The 26,709-nt window shown below is 50.9% G+C and overlaps 1 protein-coding gene across 2 annotated transcripts in view; it reads left to right on the top strand.

Moving 5' to 3' along the window:
- Tpst2 (tyrosylprotein sulfotransferase 2) overlaps window positions 1–24,784 on the top strand; it is a 34,622-nt gene extending 9,838 nt beyond the window's left edge. The window contains exons 2-6 of one of the 2 annotated variants that reach the window (XM_013349118.2): window positions 16,150–17,061; window positions 18,096–18,294; window positions 21,255–21,305; window positions 22,741–22,789; window positions 24,326–24,784. In XM_013349118.2, the coding sequence (XP_013204572.1) occupies window positions 16,181–17,061; window positions 18,096–18,294; window positions 21,255–21,305; window positions 22,741–22,782 (1,173 nt within the window). In that variant the 5' untranslated portion in view covers window positions 16,150–16,180 and the 3' untranslated portion in view covers window positions 22,783–22,789; window positions 24,326–24,784. Of the gene's footprint in view, window positions 1–16,149; window positions 17,062–18,095; window positions 18,295–21,254; window positions 21,306–22,740; window positions 22,790–24,325 lie in introns of those variants that run through there. The other variant, XM_026788057.1, reaches the window with a different exon arrangement.
- Window positions 24,785–26,709: the final 1,925 nt, after the last annotated feature.

Below are 26,709 nucleotides of genomic sequence, written 5' to 3' on the forward strand. Positions count from 1 at the left end.
GAGGAGGAGGAGGAGGAGGAGGAGGAGGAGGGAGTTAACAGTTTATCTGAGTGGGAGCTGGGAGGGTAGATGCCATCTCAAAACTGAGTCTGTTTTGTGTGTGTGTGTGTGTGTGTGCGTGTGTTGTGGCCCAGGTTAGTCTCAGATTTGCTATGTAGCCCAGGTTGGTCTTGAACTCCCAAACCTCCTGCCTCAGCCTCCCTGTACTGGGATTTTACGTATGGCATCAGCATGCTGAGCCCAGCCTATCTAATAATACTTATAACCTCCCCCTGAGCTCTGCTCCCACCCTGTAATGACATGTCCCAGGTCCCCACAAGATCAAAGCCCAGTGCCTTCAGGCTGAACCACAGAAGAGGTGGAACCCATCCCAGCAAATGTGTCACCCTCTGCTTTTGTTCCTGTGGACAGAGGCCACTGTGCCTCCACAACAGTGAAGCACTGGGCTATGATGTTAATGAAGCCACCCCTCCAGGGGAGCAAAGAAGGGGAAATTGACCAGGAACATTCTAGATCAGATCTGCCAAGTAAGCCTGGACCTCCCTGACCATATGCTTCAGAGTGCCTGGCCTATACCTAAGGCAAAGGGAAATGGGAAGTTGTTACCAGCCCTCACTTGCAGGCTACACATAGGACAGGAAATAGATTTGCTTCTTCATGAAAATGCCTGTTTGTCTAAAACGTACAGTGGGTCTTAAGGTGAGTGGAGTGGTGCCCAAGTCTGTACGTGTCTGTCTCTGCAAGGCTGTGGTTGGAGGCCCTGTATTGGCTCCAGGAAAAGGGGTAAGAAGTACATTCCTCCTTCAGGCACAGCTGGATCGGGCACTCTGCTGCGCTCTTCTCCTACACTCTGTCTCTTGGGGATGTCTCGCTGTGGTTCTCTCTTGGGCAGCCCTCTCCCCAGTCATGGAACGTGCTGCCAGCTTAGCTGTCTCAGCCAGAACAGTGCCAAGTCCCTAGAAGTTCCTGAAAGCCCCCGAATTGTATCCACCCACAGTGAAACTGCTGGGCTGTGCCACAGCTGCTGCTCCAGGTTCAGCGGAGGCGCACACTGTGGGGTGCTGAGGTGACTAATGTCCTGTGGCTGTCCTGTTCACAGATGAGAGTGAGTCCAGAGACAGTGAGGCCTCTTTTTTTCGTGAGTCTCTCCTTGTCTAACTCCCTGCTGGTCGGTAGAGTGGCCTCAGGTATGTGGATGTACCTCTGAGGGTTTGTTGAGTTCTGTATCAGCTGTGGAGAGAGAGGGAGGGGGCAGAAACCTTGTCCAACCCCTCAGCCCACAAGAGCCATGTGGGAACAGCAGGACCGAGAGCAGTTGTCTCTTTGACAGTGACAGAGACAGAGGGTAGGTGAGCTTCTGGACTCCTGAGGGTGAAGGAAGCTCAGGTGTCATAGCGGGGATGTCACCTAGACAGTTGGGACTTGGCAGGGATATAGACCAACTCTAGATGGTCTAGCAAATGCTGACACAGTGAAAGTGCCACAGGTGATCTGGATCCAGAGCCTGACCCCAAGGCTGCACACTGCTACCTTGTTGCTCTAGCTGCTGGCCACTGCCTCGAAGAGGCCCTGTCTAGCCCTGTGCCCTTACATAGCTTCATCCTCTAGAGCAGGGTTCTCAACCTCGGGCTCAAACGACCCTTTCTCAGGGGTGACATATCAGATATTTATATTATGAGTCATAACAGCAAAATTACAGTTATGAAGTAGCAACAAAGATAATTTTGTGGTCACCCCAATGCAAGAAACTGTATTAAAGGGTCCCAGCATTAGGAATGTTGAGAACCACTGGTCTAAAAGATCTTGTGGGAATTTCCTGCTTGTTTCCATTGACCTGGGCCAGTCACGTTTCCGTCCTGAGCCACCTCTGTGGACTAGAGATGGAGAACTGTGACTGTACAAGCCTGTGTCATGTGCCTTCACTTGGGGCGTGCTGGGGGAGGAGAGCGCACAGCTGGAGGGCCAGTCTCCATAATGATGGGGTCTGAGGTGGGAGCTCACCCTTGTGGGGTGGCACCTCATACCGCCCACATAGTGGAGGAAATGGGGGATCTAAGGGGAAGAGTGGGTACACAAGAAGTAGGAACCTGGATTGGGCTCACAGAGCGCGTGGTGTGCATGGATTCCAACTAGCTCCCACATGGCAGCTGGGACAGGAATGGAGCTTGGGGTCTAGGCACTTGGGGGAATTGGTCCTAATGTAGGGACTTGGTATTTTCTGGTTTTGGAGGATTTCGGGGCTGGAACAAGATGAGGAGTGAGACCTTGCTTGGTAACTGTTTGAGGAAGGATCAGAGTCTCAGGCGGGGAACATGGAATTCTGTACGCCAACTCTGTGAGGGGAGGAGGCAGCGAGTGCTGGGGGACTCTCGGGTTGGCCTCTGCAGTGGGGGTTGGTGACAGCAGGTTCAGAGGGAGGAGGGTGGTCAGAAAAGCCCTAGAGATGTGGGTGAGATGGCTCAGTGGGTAAAGGGGCTTGCTGCCAGTCCTGACAACCCACTTGGTGAAGGGAAAGAACCCACTCTTGCAAATTGTCCTCCAGGCTTTACAAGCATACTGTGGCACACATAACATATATGTACATATCCACAGACACACAAACATATAAATAAAAATTAAAGAGCGCCTCAGAAAAGGTGACAGTGAGAAGGGATGGAAGATGAACCAGGTGAAGGCTTGAAGACTTGTAGGTCGTGGGCCTAGGCCCTGATGAGTTGATTGTGAGTGTGTGTGTGTAATATCAAGGGGCCAAGCAGCTAGAGGGGAGTGAGCCAAGTGAGGCCTATGTGGGGCCTGGGCAGGGGCAGAAATCGTGGTGGGGGAGCACATGCGAGCACAGGCCAGATGTTGACATCAGGTGTCCTCCTCAGCCACTGACCCCTTATTTCTGAGGAAGCTCACAGCGAGCCTGGCTGGCAGCCAGAGAGCCTGGAGATCTTCTGTATTCCCAGGGTCACACACACACACTACCACGCCCAGCCTTTTTGTGGGTGTGATCTGAACCCGGGTCCTCATGATTGTGCAATGAGCGCTCCCAGTTGTCTGCCTGGTTTCCTTCCCTTTCCTTTTCCTCTCTTCTGTCTTGTTTGACTGCTTCTCATTTGGTAGCCCTGGTGGCTCTTGGGAAACCAGCTGAGCAGACAGTGTAGCATCAGAGGCTAGCAAGGGCTCCTGAAGTAGATTGGGACAGAGTGGGTGGAAAGAAGTGGGTCCCAATATGCCAGCACCCCACATTGTGGATGGTGGCAATAGCAGATTCAGGGCTGTGTCGATCCTGACATGGCTTGGTGACCCAGTAGCTTAGGTGGTAGGAGGAGAGCACCCCGGAAGATGTAGGTAGAACCTGTGCAAGGACTGGCTCCATACCCTAGCGGAGCCTGTGGGGAGGGGGCAGCCCAGCAGAGGACACTCTGGCCCCAGACATTGGAGATTAATGTCACCAGGAAAGACCCTGTGAGCTTGTTCCTGCATCCTGGGGTGACTATGAAGACAGGCAGGCAGCTCCTCTGCAGCTTACCTACAGGCCATTAGCCCACGGCTGGTTTATGGGGTGTGAGTCTGGGGTCAGTGCCAGGTGACGCATAGGTGGCATGACCAGAAGCCTCAGCATGTGTTACCACAGAGTAGGTGCCCAGCCATCAACACCATGCCTCAGCCCCGGCAGCTGACTGAGGGTACCTTCCATTTTTGACTTTCTTGTGTTGTTTTTCCATTCTGTAAAGTCCACTGTCATGGGTTGGTCTAGTCATGTGACCAACCTCCTAGCATCTTCCTCCTGGCCAGCCAGGCGTGTTTATTGATCTGTGATCGATTGTTTGTCCTTCCCATTGGTGACAGGCACCCAGGTTCTTCCCAGCAGAGCACTTTGGGGACTGACTTGATGTAATTCTGATGGTATGTCCTTGGCCAGGGACATTTGGATAGCAGAGAAGCATCACCTTCAGCCCATGGGTCTGTAGTACTGCAGATTTCCCACAGGCCATTGGCCCACAGCCGGTTTATGAGGTGTGACTCTGGGGTCAGTGCCTGTTGGCATGAGCTGGAAACTGTGCCTTGTCCTTGCCAGCACTGCTCTTACCATCTTCTTCAGGCAGAAAGATCCCACGATGCCCTGGTAGGAAATACAGAGTCCTGGTTCTTGTGCCTGGCTGTCGGGTTTGGTAACGCTTTTCTCTTTAACCTGTTGGTCTGCCAGGTTGCCTCTCTCTCTGCCTTCCAATTTCTCTGAGCTCTCTATATATCCTGGACGCACATCACTTGTGGGAGGCATCACAAATCTCTCCTTTCCTATGGGGCATTGTTTGGTCAGTAAGAGGTGGAAATGGGAATTTTGAGCCTCAGAGTCATTGATATACCAGGCCTAGAGATGCAAGCTTGTATCCCCAGGGCTCCAGAGACTGAGGCAGGAGGATTGCGGGACCTGAGGGGGTGCCTAGCCGCAAGTGCGTCCACCACAGGAGTCACACGACCTGTGACTGCACTGGGGCTCGTAGGTGTCAGTGCAGGCACCACATCACTCCTGGAGAGCTGGATGCATGTGCAGCCCTTGAGGCATCAGCTGCCCCTTTCCAACTGTAAGTCTTAATCCAAGTGTGGACCGGTGTTTGCCCTGGAGACAGTCTCATGGTTGAGATGTGCAGGAGGCACAAGGTGGTCCCCGGATTCAAAGATTCTTGTGCTTAAGTTGGAAAAGATGACTCCTTAGCCAGGCATGGCTCAGTGTACCTGTAAACCCAGCCCTGAGCAGGCCGAGGAAGCAGGCTTGCTCTGAGCCCAGCTTGTTCTCAGTCCCGCATGACTGGACATGAGCAGGCCCAGGGCAGCCTGGCCATTGGCACCTAGACGCCCTGCCCACAGGCTGTCTCCTCCTTCAGGAATGTTCTGTTATTTCCTGGGTTCCATAATTTTATGTTCCTAGAAACTCTGAAAGCCTGAGTGATCAGGCCAGTGGGCAGCCTAGGGATCCTGCTGGGGCTAGATCCGGAAGCCAAAGCTAGCAGGGGCCTTGGAGGTAACGGATGCCCGGTTGTGTGTCCAAACGCCTCCTTCAATCTAAATCACCACATCTGGCAAATGGGGGAAGTCACCAGCTTGGTGAAGATGACAGAGCTCGGCAGCCCAAGGTTGGTGCTGACAGAACCAAAAGGTGTGGTGGGAGGGTTGGGGTGCTTCCATCTTCTGTGCAGCAGGGAGCGAGCCAGCTGCAGCTTCGTGTCTTTCTGGGTCCCTCTAGGTCCCTCAGTGTGGAGTCAGCAGGGTGTCTGGTGTGCAGATGTGTGGGGCTGTTGAGGGACGGACTCAGAACCTTTGGATGGGACTCCTACACTCCTGGTGTCCCATCCTTTGCTGTCCAGCAACTGCCTGGGGCAACTGTGACATGGGATACATGGACAGGGTCCTTCTAATGGTTGGATTGTGCATCAAAGACAGAGGAGCCTAAATGTCTGGCAGGATGGCCTTCTCCAAGCTAGTGGTGGGTTCCTGCAAGGTTGTGTGCATGGGCAGTTCACCAGTGTGGCTCTGGGCTGGAGCAGAGCCTGGCATGCAGCAGGTGTTTACAGTGTGAACCAGACCCATGGATTGACACAGTGCAGAAAGACCTTGTTTCTCTTGCCTGTAGATGACCTGAGGCCTGAGCCTCTCCAGACACAGTTTGGTTCCAAATGATTCCTTGGGGTTGGGGCTCACTGGCAAAGGATAGACAGCGCCACCACCTCCTCCCCTCCCGATCCTTGGTTGTGACAACCAGACCTGTCTTCAGACATTGTCACCTGTCTAAAGAGGCAAAATCACACCTTGGGGTGTGATGACAGTGAGTGACCAGGTGATAGGAAGTTGGTGGCTTCCAGACCCTGCCCTGTGTTAGTCATCAGACTGAGCCCCTGATGCAAGCAACCTAGCCTCAGTGTGTAGATGGGAAACGGAGATTGCTCTGTTAACTTCCCTCCTCCCATGGCTGGACCTTGACAGAGCAGAGCTACATGTGATCCTAACCTGTCCAGAGGCTTTTCCTGTGCCCTGAGTCCCCAGGCCTCATGGACCACAACCTCCGGTTCTTGTAATACCGCATGAGCTTGTGGGAAAGGAACAAGCAGAGTACTGAGGATAGGTATGAGCAGCCTACATGAATGAGCCCCATGGGCAAGCAAGGGTGGGCAGGCTGTGCAGCTTCTAGCTGTTATATCCCTTTTGCTAAGTCTCATGCAGCCTCCCCCACTCAGCTCAGGGTCACAGGGAAGAAGGAGCACAGGGCTCTGGCCAGCCCTCAGTGGGGTGCTGAGTGACCCAGGCTCCAGCATGGGGGTGTGTTGTCTTCCTTCACTCCCTAGCCTCTGGTCCGAGGACTCCACTATACAGACATGGGGCGACCCCTCTGCTTTTTAAATGTGGTTCATAGCCTGGGGTGGGGCTCAGTGATGAACATTTTCTCAACATGCACGGGGCCCTCGGTTCATCCCCAGCTCTGCAGAATAGTAACAAATGTTAGGGGGGGTATCAGTTCAAGTACCAGATTATAGTAGGTCCTGTCCCTGCAACTTGGCATAGCCCAGGTGCAGGAAACAGTTCAGCCTCCTTTTAGAGGTCTCATGGGGAAACTGAGTCCCAGAGCAGAAAGTGACCTGGCACATGAGCACTGCAGTGGGATTTGTGCCCAGGCTGTAGGACATTGCTCTGCCCGCTCCCAGGCTGTCCTCAGGACACCACAAGGGAAACCTGTGTGTTCTGGAAGTGGCATCCTACTTCGCCTGTGCCCTCAAATCCCACCTGGAGTGAAGTTGGAGGCAGCACGGTCTCTGAGCCCAGCCCAGGTTGGGCCTTGCTTTAATCTTGACTCTAGCTAAGGAGTTCAATCTCTCATAGCCTCCTGGGCCTCATCTGCAATTGAGTGTCTAGTGCTGTCCTCATGGAGCTTGAGAGAACTCACTGTGTACGTAGACCAAACTGGCTGGAACTCAGACCTGCCATGTAGGTCCTGTACTGTAACGTCAACACTTGAGAAACTGAAGCAGGAGGATTGCTGTAATTTGGCACCAGATTGGGCTGCAGGGTGAAACTGGACAGAGATTAGCGCAAGGGTGGCCCGCAAGGAAGCTGTTCTGAGAAGCATCTTCAGAGAGGGAGAGGAAGTATGTGGCGGGGGGGGGCCACATTACTTGCATCAGCAGAGATGGATCATGGACAGGTGTGCAGGACTCCTCACAGTGCTCAGCCCCCACCCCCAGCTTCCTGTGGAGTGGAGACAGGATCCTATAGGAGGTGGTGCAAGTGCAGGAAACTGGGCTCCTACAAGGTTGTCCTGGCCCTTTCCTGCTCATACTGTCTGGACAAAGGCCCAGGGTGAGGCTTCAGCACAGGCTCAGGCGAAGCTAGGAGCTGAGCAGGGCACAGGGCAGACTGTCCCCAGCAGTGTGCGCTAAGCGGGACAGTGGCTTTAAGAGCCTCTAGCTTCAGACACACCTGGGGTGCACATGTGCCTTAGGAAAGCGTGTAATAGTCCTCAGTCTGTGGGTCCTAAAGTGTATGTAAAAGTCACAGACCCATCTCAACAAAGTGATAGATACCAGTGATCCATACAAGGGCAAGTCCGGAGCTTCAGGCCGCCTTTCAAGTCCCTGTCTCAAAGACAACAGAGTAAAACAGACCAACTAACCTCCAACTGCATGTGGATCTCTCGTCAGACCTTGCTAGGCTATGAACAGGAGACTGTGATGCTCCCTGTGTATCTGTGAGTTTAATGAAAGATCAAATATGTGTTCTCGAATTATGCATTTTCCTCTTCCTCTCCAAAGCTGGCCACCTGCGTCCTCCCACTGGCTGTCCTGAGAACCAGACACGTTTTGGCCTTGTTCTAGGGCCTTGAAATCTTGCCCTGCTTGCTTGCCCACGTTTCACGGTGCTGTTGTTGCACTAAGAGTCTGCACACCAAGCCATAAGTCCCAGGCCTGTTTGCCTCACGGCTTTGTGAAGTACCCAACCGGAACACAGCCACCTACAGTCTTGTGTGTGGCACCTACATGACTTCTGTGCTGAGTCAGAACCCATCTGACCTTCAGAGGCCTTCCCTGAAGTGACTTGTGAGCTCTCCAGGTTACACACAGAAGCTGGGGGTGAGAAGTGTGTAGGAGCAGAGCCGTGCCTGGCTCGATTCCCCAGACTAGCTTTCTGATCTTGATGTACAAGATGTTGTGGCCCTGGTGAGGACTGTATGTAAGCCTTGTCTGAAGCTGTGTGGTATATTTGACTTGCTTTGTTCCAGACATCCATGTTCCTCACAGAGAATTCTCCCAACCTTGGAGTGGAGAAGTCCTGAGAGGATCAGACTCACTGCTCCCCACTGCTCCCCACTGCTCCCCACTGCTTGTGCCTCAAAGGGGGAGGCAGGAGTGGCATTGGGGTCCTGCCTCCATCATTCTAGGTAAAACTTAACAGATTAAGTCAGGGCCAAGACCTTGGGCTCTTGAGACAGATGGCTTCCAGTTGTGTGACCTTGGATGCCTCAGCGGCCTGAATCATCGTAGGTGGTTGTTTATGAAGGAGCCTGCTAGGGACAGAAGGTGTGCAGGAAGGAAGCAGTGACTCCATATCCCTCCTCCTCAGTGCCACCCTGTGTTACCCCACAGTGCTCTCCTCTGGACCACCCTGCATGCCCTCCTCCCCGATGCCACCCTGCATCTTCCCCAGGCTTAGCAGCAGCCTTGGCCTCAAGGCCTTTCCCATTCTCTCCCTGCTGGCTTTCTTGTGTGGCTCCCCTCCGGAGTGGGTTTGTGGTCTCTGATACCTAGGGCCCCCCAGCCGTTTATGGGGGAGCAGAGTGGCCCAGAAATGCTATGGCATCGCTGCCTGGCGGTTGGTAGTTTGAGAGCTAGTTTCCTGGGGGCAAGGCTACACAGCCTTTCTGGGTTTGTGGACGGGCCCCTGGCCATTTTTTAAATGTGGTGGCTGCTTCTGCAGCCAGCCACCTGTACTGTTAGCTCCTGCTTACATCTCCTTTTTTCTTGATCAGTTGAAAATGGAGAGAGGCCAGTTAAGAAGTACAGATGGGTTTAAGCCAAAATGTCAGTTCCTTCCCTCTGCTGTGGGTGCTTGCACCTCAAACTGGGCGTTTCCTTCTGTACTGCACCTGTGCTGTGTCTTCTGTGTTTTCTCTTGTTAGAGACAGACTCTCGTGTAGCCCAGGCTGGCCTTGAGCCCCCTGTGAGGCTGAGAATGTCTTCTGTCTCTGAATCCCACTGTTGAGTGGCGCAGTCACACAGTAGCTGACTGTCTGGGGCAGGTGCCCCCCAGACCTTCCTCACTTGCTTCCCCTTTCCGGTCCCCTAATGGCCCTTTCTGAGAACTACATGACCTTGGGGTGGGGCAACATTGAAGGACAAAGCTGAATTTGGAAACTGACTTTTCCGTTTCCTTCGCTGCGTGGTTTCTATCATCATGTCACTTGTGGGACCACAGCCTCTTCCTTTAGCAAATGGGGACAAACCCCACCTCATGGCAGTGCGCCACGGGTGACAGACACTTGGCTTTAGGCAGATGCTCATTTTTTTCATTATTGCCCTATTTTTATTTTTTTAAAAGAGCTTCTTTGAAGAGTCTAAAGTGTGGGAGAATGTCTTGACAGCTATTCCTTTGACAGAAGATTTTAATGTACAAAGAAGTCAAGAAGGTAAACAGCAAGAGACCAAGCCACTGAGGCAACAGATGACTAATGAAATAAACAGAAAGTTCACAAAAGATGGAACACAAGTGGCCAATTAGCACATTAGAAAATTAAATTCAACTTCTCAAGTCATTAGAAAAATGCAAATAAAAATTAAAGTGAAACTCTACCTCGCCCCAGTCAGAATGGCGATCATTATGAAAACAAATGTGGGCACAGAGTGGACAGAAGGAACAGTTATGTACCGCTGGTGGGGAGGCAGAATCTGAAACCATAATGTTTACATTTTCATTTACTTTTCTGTTTGGATACTTTTTCTTTGTCCACTAGGAACTCTACTGTTCTGGAATAGACATGGTGAGAGCAGAGTTCATGCCTTTTTAAGAGCTGCTTTCCGTCCTGCTGTGTGAAACGTGTTTTAACTGAGAGTAGGAAGGGTGGGGAGAAAAATATATAGCTCAATTAAAAACAATAAAAAAATTACCACATGCCATATCACACGGGACTTAATGCATGGCTTCACCGACAGCCCCTTCCCATGTTTGCATTGCTGTCTCAAGCTGAGTGTAAAAATCCCCACAGCTCAGAGGAGCTCAGAGAGGTGAGGTGCTGATAGAGCAGCACCACACAGCTGGGTCTGAGTGCAGGCAGCCTGTGCCATTTCTGTGCCTGGCACACAAATGGAAAGCCTAATAATCCCCTGATGTCACAGGACGACAGTGAGCAACAGCACCAGAGGCGTGTTTTAGGAGAACATGTCCCCCAACAACCAGGACTCTACAGGGGACATCCGAGTGTTTCAGTCTTTTTCAGCTGCTGCTTTGGGTGGCAGTTAGTTTGCCTTATTAGCGTTTCTGCCCTGAGCACAGTTATACTTGACCTTCATCCTCACAAATCTAGGTCTGTAGAAGGCAGAGCCTGCTGTGCAAGCATGGGGCTGACGGGCAGGACATGGATAGCCCCTGGTTTAGTGTTGACTAGTGACCCTCCTGTAAGAAGAGAGCTGTAGACCCCAACTCTGCCTCTCACTGTCCTCTGAGTCAATGTTGTGTGGTAGAGCCCAGCTCAGCACAGAGTAGAAAGTTCTAGAATAGAGCTGGCTGCTGTTTCGGGGTTTGTGGTGTACCGGCAGTGTCTGAGGCTGCTGTTCTTGTATTGTGCTTTCCTTCTTTTCCTCCCCCCACCTTCACAAAGCACACACATGCTCCTCATTGCCTGTGCTCCAACCGACATGAAAGGCCCCAGTATTCACGCACATCCTCAATTCACTCATTATTTTCTTTTATCATTGTATTGTGATAGGGAGGATGAATGCCCTGGTGTAAGCCTGCAGGTCAGAGAACTCTGTGGGGTCAGTTCTGTCCGCATTTCTGTGGGGCTGGGGACTGAACTCAAGTCACCAAGCAGTGCAGCAGTGCCCTTACCTCCTGAGCCCTCTTGCCAGCCCACTCCTGCCTGCTCCACCTCAAGTTGATTTACACCCCTGGTGTAGTGTAAGTGCAGTGTGAACAGTTGTTCTACACTACTGTCTAGGAAAAGCCGGCAAGAAGCCCACACATGCTAAAACAGGCAGTTTTCCTCCAGGTGGAGATGAGCCTTTGCCCTTAGAGCCTGTGGTGCTGAGTGCACTAAGCCTCCCTCACTTCTGGGACCAATAGGGCTGGCTGTTGTCTGTCACCCTGATCTAGGTCAGGGCTGTCCACTATGATAGTCCCCACTGGCTCCAGTGGCTTCTGAACCGTTGCCATATGACCATTGCAAAACAAAATAAATTTTACATTTTATTCAGTTTGGCTCAATTTAAATTCAAATATCTTAGTCCTTGTGCAAAACATTGGGTGCCCTGCTTGGAGATGGACAGCCCATCAGTAGTTGGTCGGTGACTCTCGGTGAACCTGTGTTCTTTGGATTTAGTTAGTGCCAGCTGTGGGGTTGGCCACAGTTGGCATTTCAAGGGCCTCATGAGGGCAGCCAGCTTGCCTCCAGCTACTTCTGGAAGCTTCCAGTACCCTCTCTAGATTGCTTGGTTTCTTCCCGGGGGAGTCAGCCACCATGCCCTAGAGTCCTGGCTGGAGCATCTTGTAGTGTAGGACAAGGTGGGACCCCCTTCTCCAGCGGGGACTCGTTGTATTAGAAGGGCTGGACTTGCAAAGCACAGAGAAGACACAAACAAACAAAACAATGAGAAGGGTGGGGGGTGAATGAACTCTGGAGATGGAGGATGAAATACAGGCAGCGCTCCTTCCCTCCGTGACATCAATGACAGTCCCCACAGGTGTTCCAGGTCCTTCTGTCTGGTTGGAGCTTCTCAGCAGCCACTGTTTACAGACTAGGGAAACTGAGGCTCTGTTCTCTAAGGTCAGGTGCTCTTCCATCTCTAGAGCCACATTCTGTACCATCCGTACCCAGGCATCTGAGGCAGGACCAAGGAGGGCTGTGTGTCTGTGAACTGCCCTCCGCAGCCCATTGGCAGGAGCAGCCCATTGGCAGGAGCTCTTCCTCTTAGATGGGGAAAGTGCAACTTACCTGAAGACACCCCTTCCTGGGCTGTGAGTGCCCTCCTGACATGCCAGGTCCATGGGGACACAGCCTCCACCTGAAACAGTGTTTGGGAACTTAGTTAAGAAGTCTCACAGGCAAAGACAGGAAACGGATTCAGTTAATTGTTGGGTTAGCGTGTTGGAGAAATTCTGCTCTGTTCTCCGTGGAACTGAGACACATGTGCACTTACATTGGCACTGAGTGAGTGCTGGGTAGTGGAGGCTGGACGTTATCTGACTGGGTACATGGTGCCCCTTGGAGCTGTGCAGTGCACGGCCTGGTGAATCACTCCCAGCATTCCCTGGCAGGCATGCTGTTGTGTTGTTTACTTTTCTGACATTCAGGATTGAGAGGGTGGAAGAGGCTTACAGGGACTCTGGCTCCCTGAGTCAGCAGTACCTTGTGAGCTGAGCCAGTGAACACCCTAGAGCGGTGGTTCTCAGCCTTCCCGAGGCTACAGTGATCCCCAACTCTAAAATTGTTTTTGTCGCTATTTATAACTATAATTTTGCTACTTTTATAAATCATAATGTCAGTATTTTTGGAGGTGGAGGTATGCCAAAGGGATTGCGACCACAGGTTGAGCACTGCTGTCCTAGAGGACCAGGTGACTCCCCACTGGCAGCAAAGGTCTGCAGTTTCCCCCCAAAGGTCTGGTGCCTCCGGGAGCCTAAAAGCCCCTGTGCCTCAGCCCACTCCTGACACAGCATCTCCACTGCTCTACAGGACTGTGGGAACAGAAAGCCCTGCTGAGCAGGCTCGAGGACTGGTGCTTGGAAATGAGGGTGCCCAGGGGAGGTGAGTCTGCCCAGAGACTCCACTGTCCTGACAAGCCCTTAGCATAAGTGCTTCATTTATTCCCTGCCAGCATCAACTGGGTAAGTTTTCTGCCCAGCTGGCTAGTTAAGATGTAGGAACAGCCAAGTCTGGTACACACCGGAAATGCCAGCACTCAGGAAAGTGCAGGTGCATTGTGGATTATAGGCCACCCTGGGCAGTGGTACTGAGCGCCTCCTACGGGCACCATCCAATGTTCATGTTGTTGGGAATGTTTACCGTTGCTCCCCTTGACTGGAGAGGAAAGTCTCTGGTCTATGTTGTGAGCCAGCAAGTTGCAAGGGTGGGATTTGAACCCAGTTCTGTAGAACTCCTCCTGCCTGCTGCTGTTTACTGCTAGGACAGCAGTGACTCCTCAGAGCTGCCCTCTGACTCATCCCACCTGCCTAAGAACAGTTGTTTTCTTCTGCACAAGCATTGTCTTGTCCTGGGTCAGGCCTGTAGTTCTTGCTGTGCATCTCTGAGCATGCTAGAATTATAAAAGCAAAATGCGGGCAAGGTTGATTCTGAGAACACGGACTGGCCGCACAATAACCTTTTGCTGTCCTACGTTCCTTTTCCTCCAGGGTTGCTATGTCAGTCACCAATCACAGGTGCGCACATGCATGTGCACACACATGAATACTGTACTGCCCCATTCTGCAAGCAACCCACAGTTAAAGCATCCCCCTGACACACACACTCTACCTTTTCACCCCTAAAGGGCAGTGGTTCTAACTCCAGCTAAGGTGTGGTTGGTGACTTCCTCGGCACAATAGTCATTGGAAGAGGCAGAGTTTGGATCTCAGGTCCACCAGGTAGACTTTGTGTCCTAGCCAGCCTGCTCTGTCCCCTAAAAGTGTCTTGGGGTCAGTTTTCTCATCGTGGATCCAGAATTGAAGCAGGGAGCATCTCTGGCATTGGCAAGAGTGAGTGAGCTGTTTTTCTAGTGAGAGGCCCTTGCTGTGATTCTGATGCTCAGGTTGCTGGCCCTGGGCAAGGTTGATCTGTCTTAGCAGGCACTTCTCAGCCTTGCAGTGGGCAGTCCCCAGTTTGACTGTGGCAGACGTGAGAACTTGAAGCTTGAGGCTGTTTCCTCATCTGAGTCCATTTTCACTTGCTGTGCCCCTGTGGGTGGGCTGGCCCACCCTGAGCCCGGTCCTTTAATGATTTTTGTCAAGCCTTGTGTTTAAAATCCAGTGTCACATTTCTGCTCACCTCCCCAGACCCTCCTGTGTGTGCTGAACCACTTGCGGCCTCATCACGTGGGGTTCTCTCCCTGTGCCTTCTCAGTGGCTAGTCCTGCTTCCGGGAACACCCTTTCCTGCCTGCTGCCTGCCAGTTCTCCCTGCTGCTCAGACCTCAGCTTGATTATAGGCTGCCTTTCTGAGGACCTGTCACCTCCCAGTGTGAACCCACAGTTCTAACTGAGTTGAAAGTGATAGAACTGGGTAAATCTGGAACCACCCAACTGATTCCAGCAAGAGGCTCAAGGGGCAGGCAAGGAACACAGGCTCAGAGACACTGAGGGCAAGGCAGAGAATGGGCGAAGTGGACTGAGATGGTAGAACATCTGGCCTCCAGCTGTGGAGCCTGAGTACTGATGGTGATCTGGGCAGGGGCTGAGAGGAGCTGGCTCTGCTTTCCATAGGAAGCCTCTGTCTGATAAAAGCATTGCTGGATTCTTATTCTCTGGTCAATAAGGTCTGGAGAGGGGAGATGCATTACCATTCCTGCCCCAAGCGTTCCCTTCCCAGCGGCTCTTAGCCACTTGCTTTACCTTTACTCTGGGTCCCTGGAGCAACAACTAGCTTATTATCACAGCATGCATATCCCACTTCTTCACCGGGGCCTGTGCAGTGGAGACTGCTGTCTTGGCTGCCTGTCTCCCGTCTTCCCAGTCCTGGGCTTAGTGCATAGACTTTAGTGCCAATTTGGTGAGCATGTCCCAAATGCAGGTAAAGGGAAGGACAGTGTTGAAGGAGACTGTTCCCTGCCATGCAGTACAGGGCAGGCTAGTCAGGACCCTGGCTTAGCTGCTTCCTCGTTGGGTAACTGTGGGCATCTCTCTTAACTTTCATTTCCTCCTTTGTATGAGGCCTTGGTCATTCAGACACTCATTCCATCATTATTAACTGTTCAGGGAACTGAGGACACAATTCCCCTGTGCACGCTGCAGGATCAAGCAGACCTGTGGGTTAGTTTTTTGTTTTTTTTTCAAGACAGGATCTCCTGTATCTCAGGCTGGCTTCAACCTGATGTTTTTTCTTTTCACCTCCCACATGTCAGGTGTCACAAGCATTAGCCACCATACCTAGTTTATGTGGTCCTGGGTGGGGGTCAAACCCAGGGTTCTGTGCATGCCAGGCAGACCCTCCATCCCAACTGTGGACACCCAGTTACCAAGGTTACCTGATATGGCCGGTGAGATATTAAACCAGGCTTGGGTTGGAGGGGCCACAGCAAGACTGAGCCTGTGACAATTTTATTGAAAGCAATCAGACTTCTTACACTTCTGTCAGAAACAGAATGCAGTGGCAAGTGCCAGGATACAGTGATGTAAACGACACAGTGTACACAAATTGATGTCTAAGACCAATTGTCCTGTCAAACTTCTCTGCTTCCTTGACTTCTAAGGGAACATACAGAGAAACACAAGGCAGCCTGAACACTCCACTGCCTGGGGAATCACCTCAGTCTCAGCAACTGAAAAGCACGCTGTGCCCCAGGAGCCATGGGCTCTTCCGAGAAACCCTAGGATGCCTGCTTCTCAAGGCAGCAAGGCCAGGCCAGCTCCATAGTTCCCTGCACCAACCCTACTTTCTGTTTGATACAGGCAGGCTTGAACTTGGAATCCTCCTGTATCAGCCCCCCAAGTAGCTGACATACAGGCTTGTGCTGGTGTTTCCAGCCTTTTGATAATAACCAGCATACCATCCGTCGCTGTCAGTCAGCCAGCTGAAATACTGATGGAAACTCCAGCCGACTGACCAGGGCACTGGAGCCGTGGTGGTGGAGGACTGAGGCTGTGATAGTCCGGGACGGGAGGTGCTGTCAACTGCTTGTCACTGCCCATGTCACCCCAGCATCTACCTTGTGTCCTGGTGGGCCTGCTGACACTCTCCTTCTTTCCACAGATGCACACCAGGTGGGCCTGCTGACCCGTCGATGAGGCGGGCCCCCTGCCTGGGCCTGCGCCCTTGGCTGGGCATGCGCCTGTCGGTGCGTAAGGTGTTGCTGGCTGCTGGCTGTGCACTGGCCCTGGTGCTGGCCCTGCAGCTTGGGCAGCAAGTGTTAGAGTGCCGGGCAGTGCTCGAGGGCATGCGGAGCTCAAGAAGGATGCGGCCAGAGCAGGAGGAACTGGTGATGCTTGATGCCAACCAGGTGGAGTACCGCTATGGCAAGGCCATGCCACTCATCTTTGTGGGTGGCGTACCTCGCAGCGGCACCACCCTCATGCGTGCCATGCTGGACGCGCACCCTGAGGTGCGCTGTGGGGAAGAGACGCGCATCATCCCTCGTGTGCTGGCCATGCGGCAGGCCTGGTCAAAGTCTGGCCGGGAGAAGCTGCGACTGGACGAAGCAGGTGTGACAGACGAGGTGCTGGATGCCGCCATGCAGGCCTTCATCCTGGAGGTGATTGCCAAGCATGGCGAGCCAGCTCGTGTGCTGTGTAACAAGGACCCCTTCACGCTCAAGTCCTCTGTGTACTTGGCACGCCTGTTCCCCAACTCCAAATTTCTGCTAATGGTGCGCGATGGCCGGGCCTCCGTGCACTCCATGATCACTCGCAAGGTCACCATCGCAGGCTTTGACCTCAGCAGCTACCGAGACTGTCTTACAAAGTGGAACAAGGCCATCGAGGTGATGTATGCACAGTGCATGGAGGTGGGCAGAGACAAGTGCCTGCCTGTGTACTATGAGCAGTTGGTGCTGCACCCCCGGCGCTCACTCAAGCGCATCCTAGACTTCCTGGGCATCACCTGGAGTGACACAGTCCTGCACCATGAGGACCTCATTGGCAAGCCTGGGGGCGTCTCCTTGTCCAAGTGAGTGGGGCCCCACAGCTCCTCCCAGGCTCCAAGCGGCAGATCGAGTCTGCCCTTCTTGAGCTGTGCTATTTTAGGCAAGTGTCTGTGCCTCTCTGAGTTTCAGCATCTTTCTGTGTAATGGGGAAAGGTGTGGGAATTGGGTGACTGAAGGCAGTTTTGCACCAGAAGCCTTGTGGTATGGAAAAGCACAGACAACACAAGGAAAGCAGGCGCTCAAGACCAAAGGCCCAGACACCTGGGTATCCACCCAGGGATGTGTTCTAGCCTGCACATCAGTATTGATGTCTTCTTCAGGAACACATTGCTCATGTCAGTCTTAGGTATCACCAGTTATTTATAAGGAAACGCGGGCTGGGCCAGCAAGATGGCTCAGTAAGTAAAGGGGCTTGCTGTGCAAGCCCAGAAACTGAGTTTGACTCCCAGAACCTACTTAAAGGTAGAAAGGGAAGAGACTCCACAAGGCTGACCTCTGACCTCCACGCATACATCATGGCGGTGCTCCACATGTACACATCATGTACACATAATAAAAATGAGTGAGTAAATTGGAAAATAATGAAAGAGAGGGCCAGTAGGTATAAAATGCTTGCTGTGAAAGCATGGTGGCTGAGCTCAGCTTCCCCAGCACCCACATACAAGCCACACATGGTTGCCAGAGACTCAGGAGTCAGGAGGGACAGAAGGCAGGTCCTGGAGGTTGACTGCCAGCCCAGCCAGCACATCAAGGTTAGGGGAGAAGTGATCGAGGACATCAACATCTGGCTCCCACATGTACTACACAAATGAATAGACATGCACATGTGCACACAGACACAAGCACACACAGTGAAGGAAGCTGCGTCTGCATTGCTAGCACACGGCAGTGCTTCCTGGTGTGAGTGGCTTCCATGAGGCACAGCGCCCTGGCTGCACTCGCACAGCTGGTGGGGCACAGCTGTCCAGGGGCCAGGACTGCCCAGCCTTCCTGCTGTCCCCATAACCACAGAGCAGGGAGTGTCCCCTAACCTGATGAGACTGTCCTCTCTCCCCAGGATTGAGCGGTCCACGGACCAGGTCATCAAACCTGTGAACTTGGAAGCACTCTCCAAGTGGACTGGCCACATCCCTGGAGACGTGGTGAGGGATATGGCCCAGATTGCCCCCATGCTGGCTCGGCTTGGCTATGACCCATATGCAAACCCGCCCAACTATGGGAACCCTGACCCGATTGTCATCAACAACACACACCGGGTGAGTTCATGTGCACACACAGGAGTGTGAGCGTAGGCTTTAGCAGGATGTGTACTCCAGTCTCCAGGTCAACAGGTGTCCTCCTCTCCCTGTCACCTCGCCCAGCAGGTCTGTTTATCTCAGGACTTACTTACCTTTCCTTCCTGTCTCCCTGGTCTCTTTCCGTGTGTGCAGAGCCCTTCAAGTCTTAAAAGAAAACATCTATAAAGAATGGACCCTAACATTGAAATCCCACACACCAGAGCTAGAAGCTGTTGAAATTACTGTTTGCCATGTCAAAGATACTTAAAGGAAATGACTTTGACAGTCATTTTATAAGAGCAGCTCAGTAGCTCATGGTCAAGTTCTACTTGGCGTCATCCATCTTCTTGAACGCTTTGGGTGCATAGCTGAGCGTTCACACAGGTGCCCTTGTGGTTACAGTTCTGATGTACGATGGGAGGACAATGAAGTTGGCACATTGCTGTTGGTCATTTAGCTGCTGGGACATCCAAACACAATGTGCCACCCACTGGCTTCCAGTCATGTGGAGGCTCAGGGCACAGTTATGTTTTCGAGGTGTGTAGAGACTATATTGCACGTCCAGGCTGTACTGCATAGCAGTGTAAGCCCACATGTGTTTCTCACAGCACATGAGAACAACTGTGTTCATTTATGGAGCGTGTCTTCCTGTGTAGTGCAGGCAGCCTTGGATCTGTGGTCTTAGCATGCCTGTCTCCTGAGCTGATGGAATTACAAAGAAGTGCCACATCACAACCACATTTCCGTGGTTTTTTGAGACATGGTCTTGCTATGTTGTCCAGTCCCTGGGTTCAAACCATCCTCCTGCCTTAGCCTCCCAAATAGCTACAACTCCAGGCATGCATTACAATTCCCAGTTAGCCCAAAGAAATCTCTGTTGCCAATTGATTCCCATTCATGTTTCATCTTCTGTGTGAGCAGTGCTGGGGATGATCCCAGAACTCAAATGCCCGGCAAGTGCCCTACCACTGAGCCACACCCCAGCCGTAATGTTTCAGCCCTTATAGAGACGCAGACCCGGCAAGCACCCCTGCACAGCAGCAGCCCAGGCATTCTCAGTGAGGCTGTGTTGGCGTCTGCTTTTATTATAAATATTATTAATTAATTCTTATTCACAAACAAGTTATTCTTCAAACTCCATTTCCATGTTTTATATTCCTTACAGAGGCTCCGTCTGACCTTATTGGACAGCTAATGACAGCGCTGCAGAGTGTGAATGTGGGCAGTTAGTTTGTGTCAATTAAAAATAAAAAGAGGCCCCTGGTAGTGGTGCACACCTTTAATCCCAGAATTTGGGAGGCAGAGGCAGGTGGATCTCTGTGAGTTTGAGGCCAGCCTGGTCTACAAAGGGAGTTCCAGGACAGCCAGAACTATACACAAAGAAACCCTGGTGGAGCCTCTCCAAGCATACATGCAGCTCTGGATTCCCCTCCTAAGTGACGATGGTAGTCTAGATTTAAAAACAGCCCTCACGGTGACAGAAGTCCAGCTCTGGGTGTCCAGAAGGGCCACAGCAGCGACAGGAAGGCACACTGGGGTTCTATTCTTTCCCTTTTATTTTACTGTGGTGTGTGTGTGCCGCAGGGAAGTACAGCCATGGGTCCAAAGCTCCCAGGGAAAGGCCAGACTCTAGCATATGAAACAGGAATTCTAGTGAGTGCTGATGCTGGATCAATTCCTCAAACTTTTTTTTTTTTTTTTTTAATAAAACAGTGCCTAATTTTCTCCCAGAGAATTAGAGACATTCCAGTTCCATCCTTGGATTTCTGGTCTTGCAAGGCACGAGCCCTGGTTTGATCTCCATGGTGTTCAGCCTGTGCTACAAAAGGGTACCCCTGAGGAAAAGCCACGTGGGAGCTGAAGGGCAGACATGGGTACATGAGTGCTGTGGGCAGTCTCCCTGTCCTGGGCCCTGGGCCTCGGTACCTCAGTACTGAGACATGAGACTGAGACTGTGTATGGAAATGTACAGTGGCTTGGAAGGCTTTGGCCCAAGAAAACATACCAGGTTTCTCATTAGTCATTTTTATATAGCGTTCATGTTGATTTGCTCAAGGGCTTTACATACCAGGTTGAATAAAAGATATCTGCGTTGATGGGTAAAGTTGCACAGCGGGGTCCCATTTGACTCCTGTTGACAGCAGCAGGTGACACTGTGAGGGTCACACCCTCAAGTCCTTGGTCTTACCCTCTGCCGGAGGACTTTTTCTTCCCTATTTAACCTGGCTGGTTTCACCTATCTGGACCTCACCTTCATGCTTACATGGTTGCAGAAACTTCTGGTCACTCCTAACCACGCCTTTGCTTCACCACCTTCCTGGCATGTCTCATGGCTTCACATGCCTGTGACAGTTTGTGTGTCCTGTTATCTGTATATCATCTGTACCCTGTCAGGAATATAGTGCAGGGAAACAAGAACTCCAGTCACCTGGTTTACGTTGTCCCATGGAGGTAGAATAAGAGGCGCTCAGTAAATGTTGCTGAGGGAAGATGGATGGATGGATGGATGGATGGATGGATGGATGGATGGATGGATGGATGGATGATGGACAGACTGGATCTGTGATGGATAAATGGAGTGATTGTGTAAATGGTGGATTGATGGGGTACATAGATGAGAAGGGTGTCGGGGAGAAATATGTAAATGGTGGATTGATGGGGTACATAGATGAGAGGGGCGTGGGGGAGAAATATGTAAATGGTGGATTGATGGGGTACATAGATGAGAGGGGCGTGGGGGAGAAATATGTAAATGGTGGATTGATGGGGTACATAGATGAGAGGGGCGTGGGGGAAGTGTGAAAGTGATAGGTGGGCTTGTGGAGAACTGGGGGAACAGAGGATGGGTAGGGGGAGGGGTATTTGAATAGACATGTCAGTGATGGCCTGGATTTTACTCTGTCCATTTCTCCCACAATGACACTTATCTTCTTTCCTAGGTCTTGAAAGGAGACTATAAAACGCCAGCCAATCTGAAAGGATATTTTCAGGTTAGAAAGCCCAGAGCAGGAGTTCTGCTTTCTGTTTTTCTGACTAGACCCCACCTAAGAGTTGGTCCATAGCTGCTGCACTTTGCCATGGATGGATGGATGCATAGATGGATGGGTGGATGATGGATGGATGGATGCATAGATGGATGGGTGGATGGTTGGATGACACTCATCATAAACCTGACTAGTGCTGAGTGGTTGGGGGGCGGCGTCTTTAAGTGACTCCTCTAGCCGAGGCCAATCTCAGCAGTACTTTTTTCAGCTGTTCCGCCCCTTGTTCTCTGACTGGAAGATGACTGGGGACTCTGTGAGGACTTTAATTCTCTAACTTAAACCCCATCCTAAGGTGACAGTTGTCAAGCACATCCCATACATACTTTTCTTCTGTATCTGAAGATACAAGTTACAGGATCATGGGGCATGTGAATAAGTGGCCATGAGCCACACTTCCCCATGCATTCCAACAGCTGGGCCCACCATCCCTGTGCTGTCCCTGAGGACAGTTCATGCAGTGTGAGAGTCAGTACAGCTTGTGCCTTCTGACAGCATGGGCTTGTATTGTCAGCATGTATTCTGACACCATTGTGCTCCCTTGGAGGCTAAAATGCTGTCTTTCAAATGATGAGATGGTCCTGAGATGGGTGACCTTGTACATGTATTTACTTTTGTAAGTGAGGTGGTGCATGTTTATACATGTTTACATGTTCTTAGGGAGGCCAAATGTGAGTATCAGGCATCTTCCTCAATCTGTCTTCCTTCATGCATGTGCATGCGAGCCTGTCTTTGTGTGCACACATCCCCTGCCTTTCTACCTTGTGTTCTGAGACAGTCTCTCAGTGTGGGCCACCCTACGGCGGTCACTGTTTTAATGGTCGAACTCTGGGTGTGTGAGTTGGGGACAGCGGTGCTCTGCTCTTACCTTTGTAGCCTGTGTGTACCTTTTGTGCTGATTGTGCTTCCATGGCACACCTGCTGCCACGGGATCTCCATGTCTGCTGGGTGAGGTCATGACCCTTTTGGATGACCATATTATGTATACTGATATGCCTACCCAAGTTGGCTCAACTACTCCCTTCCATGGGTTCTTGATTTCGCAGCATCTTACGAAATGTCCTGTGTGGGGAGAAGGAACTTGTTCTCGTAGATTACAGCTTTAAGGGCTGGACCAGCAATGGGGTTGAAGCCTGGGAGGGTGGAACAGATGGATACAACACATGATGCTCCTGTCACCTGGGAGATCCTGTCCTAAGCACATGTGTCCTGGGGGGGGGGGGGTCCTGGTGGGAAGAGAAAGAGGAAGGTTTCCTGGGGAGGGGGTTCCTGGTGGCTCCAGAGTCTTCAGTCAGTGGGCTCTGACTAGGTCTCCTAGAAGGAAAAAGAACCCCCCTCATCCACCACTTGGCCTTGACCCGTTCATCCATCTGTGTCCCTCCAGGTGAACCAGAACAGCACCTCCCCACACCTGGGAAGTTCGTGATGTCCAGGTGAGCTCTCCTGCTGCCTCACTGAGGCTCCCAGCCCTGGCTAAAGTGCCCATCCTTTCAGCCTTTTCTCAGATGTGTCCACTAAGGTGGACAGATCCCGCCCCATCTCGTTTCCATGGTGACTGGCTAGGGAGCTATTTATAGAATGGAGGCTTAGTCTATGAGGCTCAGGAAGGATCGTGGAGGCAGCGATCCTAAGCCCATGGGTACAGCACACAATGCCCCGTCACCTGGGAGATCCTGTCCTGAGCACAGTGAACCCCTCATGTGTCCTGTGTGTGTGGTGGGGGGTGGGGGGTTCTGGTGGGGAGAGAGAGAGAAAGAGGAAGGTGGCGTCTGTCAAACCACCTCTGTAACAGCCTCAGCCTTGGCTCACAGCGACCAGTGTTCTCTAGTCATTGTGGGGCTCTTCCAAGAGTGCCCCAAGGTGTTGGCCAGTTGATGCTTTGTGCATAGCACACAAGGGACGCACAGCTCCCCGCTGTACAGAAAACCCCATGGCCGTCTGTATCACACACCAGCGGCTGACTTCCTCTGGTACCATTTGCAGCCTTGACTCTTTCCTGGGGATTTTAAGTTGGGGAACGTCCGATCTCTGGCAGTCAGGATTCTCACAGCAACTGGGTGGAAGGATTCATTACAAAGAAAACCTGGAAGAGAAGAGTGCTCGCCGTCTGCCTCTGCTGCCCTCATCTTCTGCAGATCTGTTAGAATCCTATACCAGCCCATTTCCAAAGCCGGCTCAATCCTAACTGACCGTTTAAATGAGATGCCACATACAGGGCCTGCCAGCCAACCCAGTATGGATTGGCTTGAAATAGGGACTGATACCTGTCTTTCCTCTGAAACTCATTGTATTTAACAGATAATTTTTTTGGCGGTGGTTGGGTTGCACTGTTGAAGCCAGAGCTTCATGTATTGAACCTCTGCAGTTGTGGCACGTGCAGGCAGGTGCTCTACCATGGACCTGTCTCTTTTACTTTTTGAGATAGGATCTCATTAAGCTGTTCAGGATGGTCTTGGATTCACTGTAGCCTCAATAGACCTTCTGCATGTGACCTCCTGCCTCAGTATCCCGAGTAGCTGGAAAGACAGATCAATGCCACCAGGCCTGGCCTCATTTATTTTTTGTAATTCAGAGAAGAGGATCAGAGACCAGGTTAATATGTAGGTGAGAACTCAAGAGCCAGTTTTACATTTAGATTCTCCCCAGCCATCTGGAATGTATATCTATAAAACCTGTGCACTCCTAAGAATGGACAGAGACAAGTAGCCTCCTTTGGCCTCTGTGGGTACCTGCACCCCATGTGTGCAGACATACTAACAATAAAATAAGTGGCACACACCTTTAATACCTTCACTCAGGGAGCAGAGGTGGCTGGATCTCTGTGAGTTCTGTGCTAGCCTGGCCTATATATATCAAGTTCCAGTACAGCCAGTGTTGTGTAGTGAGATCCTGTCTCAAAAATGGAGGGGTGGGGTAGAAAACAAAATAAATAACATTGCCCCGTGCTGATGCCACCTCCCCTTTCTCAGTCTCTGCAGGGTTCAGATGTTGTGTGAACACAGAAGTTGGACTAACCCGAGCACATTGCTTCCCCTCAGTCATGCCATGGTCTGCGGAGACCACGCGTTCATCTCAGTGGAAACAAACGTGGAACCTCTGCCTTTGGATGCTTCAGGGTAGACATTGAGGAGGAGACTACTTCAGCTTCAGAAACTTAGGAATTTTCTATTTTTTTTCTCCTTGAGAACTTTTTTTAAAGAATTGAATTTCCTATCTTCCCTGATAAGCGGCTCCTTTGGTGGCCTCATTTTCTGGGACAAGACCCGTGACCCATGGCCTGTTCCTCTCCTTGACTCGGACTCTGAACTCAGAGGATCTATTTAAGAGTTTAATATATGGGCTTTCCTCCATTCTTTAGTGCTGTTCAGTTTCACAGAGAGAAGAATTTATTTGAATAAAGTAAACAGGCTGCTATCTGTGCCTTACTTCACACAGAGTGAATAGGGTTCTTTTCTGCCCTCACAAGGGGTGACAGGTAACACTGGAAGACATAACCGTGCTGCTAAGGGCACCGCTGAGCTCCCACTATCCCACAGGAAGAAGAAAGGAAAAGCAGAGTCCAGAAAGATTAGTGTGGGGGGTTCCTCCTAGTAAAGTTTGTGGTCACTTGAGTAATTCTCGCACGAGGCTATATGGAAACAGATAGAGCATTCAGCTCAGCTCTTAGACCCAGGCTGTTGTTAGAGGTGAAACAAGCAAACATGGATCTTATCCACCAATCCCCTGGAGGGTGTGCCCCAAGCCTCCCTCCATACCCAGATTTTACTGCAGACCACTTCTCTCAGGGAGCATGTGTCAGTGCCTTGGAGGCAATCTCTCTGGTGTTGTAAGGAGGCGCTGCTTGTTTGTTTCCCGGCCGCCCAGCAGCTCAGACCCGAAATAATCACACAGAAACTATATATTTCCAAGCTGTTTTCTGCTTTGTTGGGCAAAGTAGTTTTTTGAGGGTTGTTCAAGGTGACTTTTCAGGTGGTCTTGGTCCATCAAATCATACTTGTCTGGGAGCAATCCACAGGTTCTCATCCTCTGTGGAAACAAAAAAAAAAGAACCTTTTTTTCAAAGCAACATATACTTAGACTCAAATTTTGAAGTCAGGATATCTTTAAAGTATATATGTTGTTACTTAACTCCTTCACAGTCAAAAAATTAAAAGAAAACACAATAATATACATAGTCCAGACTGTGTATATTCCATTTTTATGTGGCTTATTATTTTTTTACTCCTCTAATCTATGACTGTACTGTCTCTTTAAAGACTAGCTTTTTTAAAAATACCAATTACTTCTTTTTATAACTGTCTATATTCTTTTTCCTCTCCCAAGCCTACGCACATTTATCCAATACTGTGACCCATTTAAAGGTCTTTTATGTCTGAATCTGTCCTATTGTGTATCTATAGTTCTTTTCCAGGAGCACATCTTAAAAGCTTAAGCTGCAGCATTGCTAGATCAAATATGGCCATGCCTGCTTGCCCCGCCCAGTCCAGCATGGCGGAGCTGTTTGCTGCCTCTGAGAGCCATACACTGCCCCATTTTTAGGCACACAGGCAGTTTATAATACTATTAAGCGAGTTGTAGCATGTTGCTCACAAACGTCATTTAAATGCTCCATAGCCAGACCTCTCAAGAAAGAGAGAGTTTGCACTGGCATCACAGCCCAGAAAGTCAGCATTTCAAAACCACATAATCAGGAAAACCTCTCTTAAAGAAGCTTCTAGCAAACAGAGCTCACCCAAGAAAACGCTACTACCAAACCATGCTTAACTCTGTTCTTTTGTGTCTAGTATTCCTTTTTATGTTTTCTCAGGTTTTATGTGGATTTAGTCAACCATATTAGTGCCAATTTGTTGTAAGGAGGGGCTGCTTGTTTGTTTCCCGGCTGCCCAGCAGCTCAGACCCGAAATAATCACACAGAAACTATATTATTTAAAACACTGCTTGGCCCATTAGCACTGCTTCTTATTGGCTAATACTTATATCTTAATTTAACCTATTTCTAGTAATTTGTGTATTGCCGATGGCTGTGGCTTACTGGGTAAAGTTTCCAGCATCTGTCACTGGTGGGGCTACATAGCTTCTCCCTGACTCCGCCTCCTTTCTCCCAGCATTCGGTTTAGTTTTCCCATGCCTAGCTCTGTTCTACCCTTTCACTAGCTCAAGACAGTTTTCTTTATTAACCAATGGTATTCACAGTATACAGAGAGGAATCCCACATCACTCTGGAGGTGCCAAGGGCCCAATTTTTAGCTCTGGCCTGCTGAGTTTACTGTGCAGTGTGATCCCTAGACGCACTGTAACTAGCTGGCCAAGAGCAACTTCACAAGGGCTGTTTGCCCACACCTTGCCTGGCTTC

The sequence above is a fragment of the Microtus ochrogaster genome, chromosome 2, assembly GCF_000317375.1.
Source record: "Microtus ochrogaster isolate Prairie Vole_2 chromosome 2, MicOch1.0, whole genome shotgun sequence".
Lineage (NCBI taxonomy): Eukaryota > Metazoa > Chordata > Mammalia > Rodentia > Cricetidae > Microtus > Microtus ochrogaster.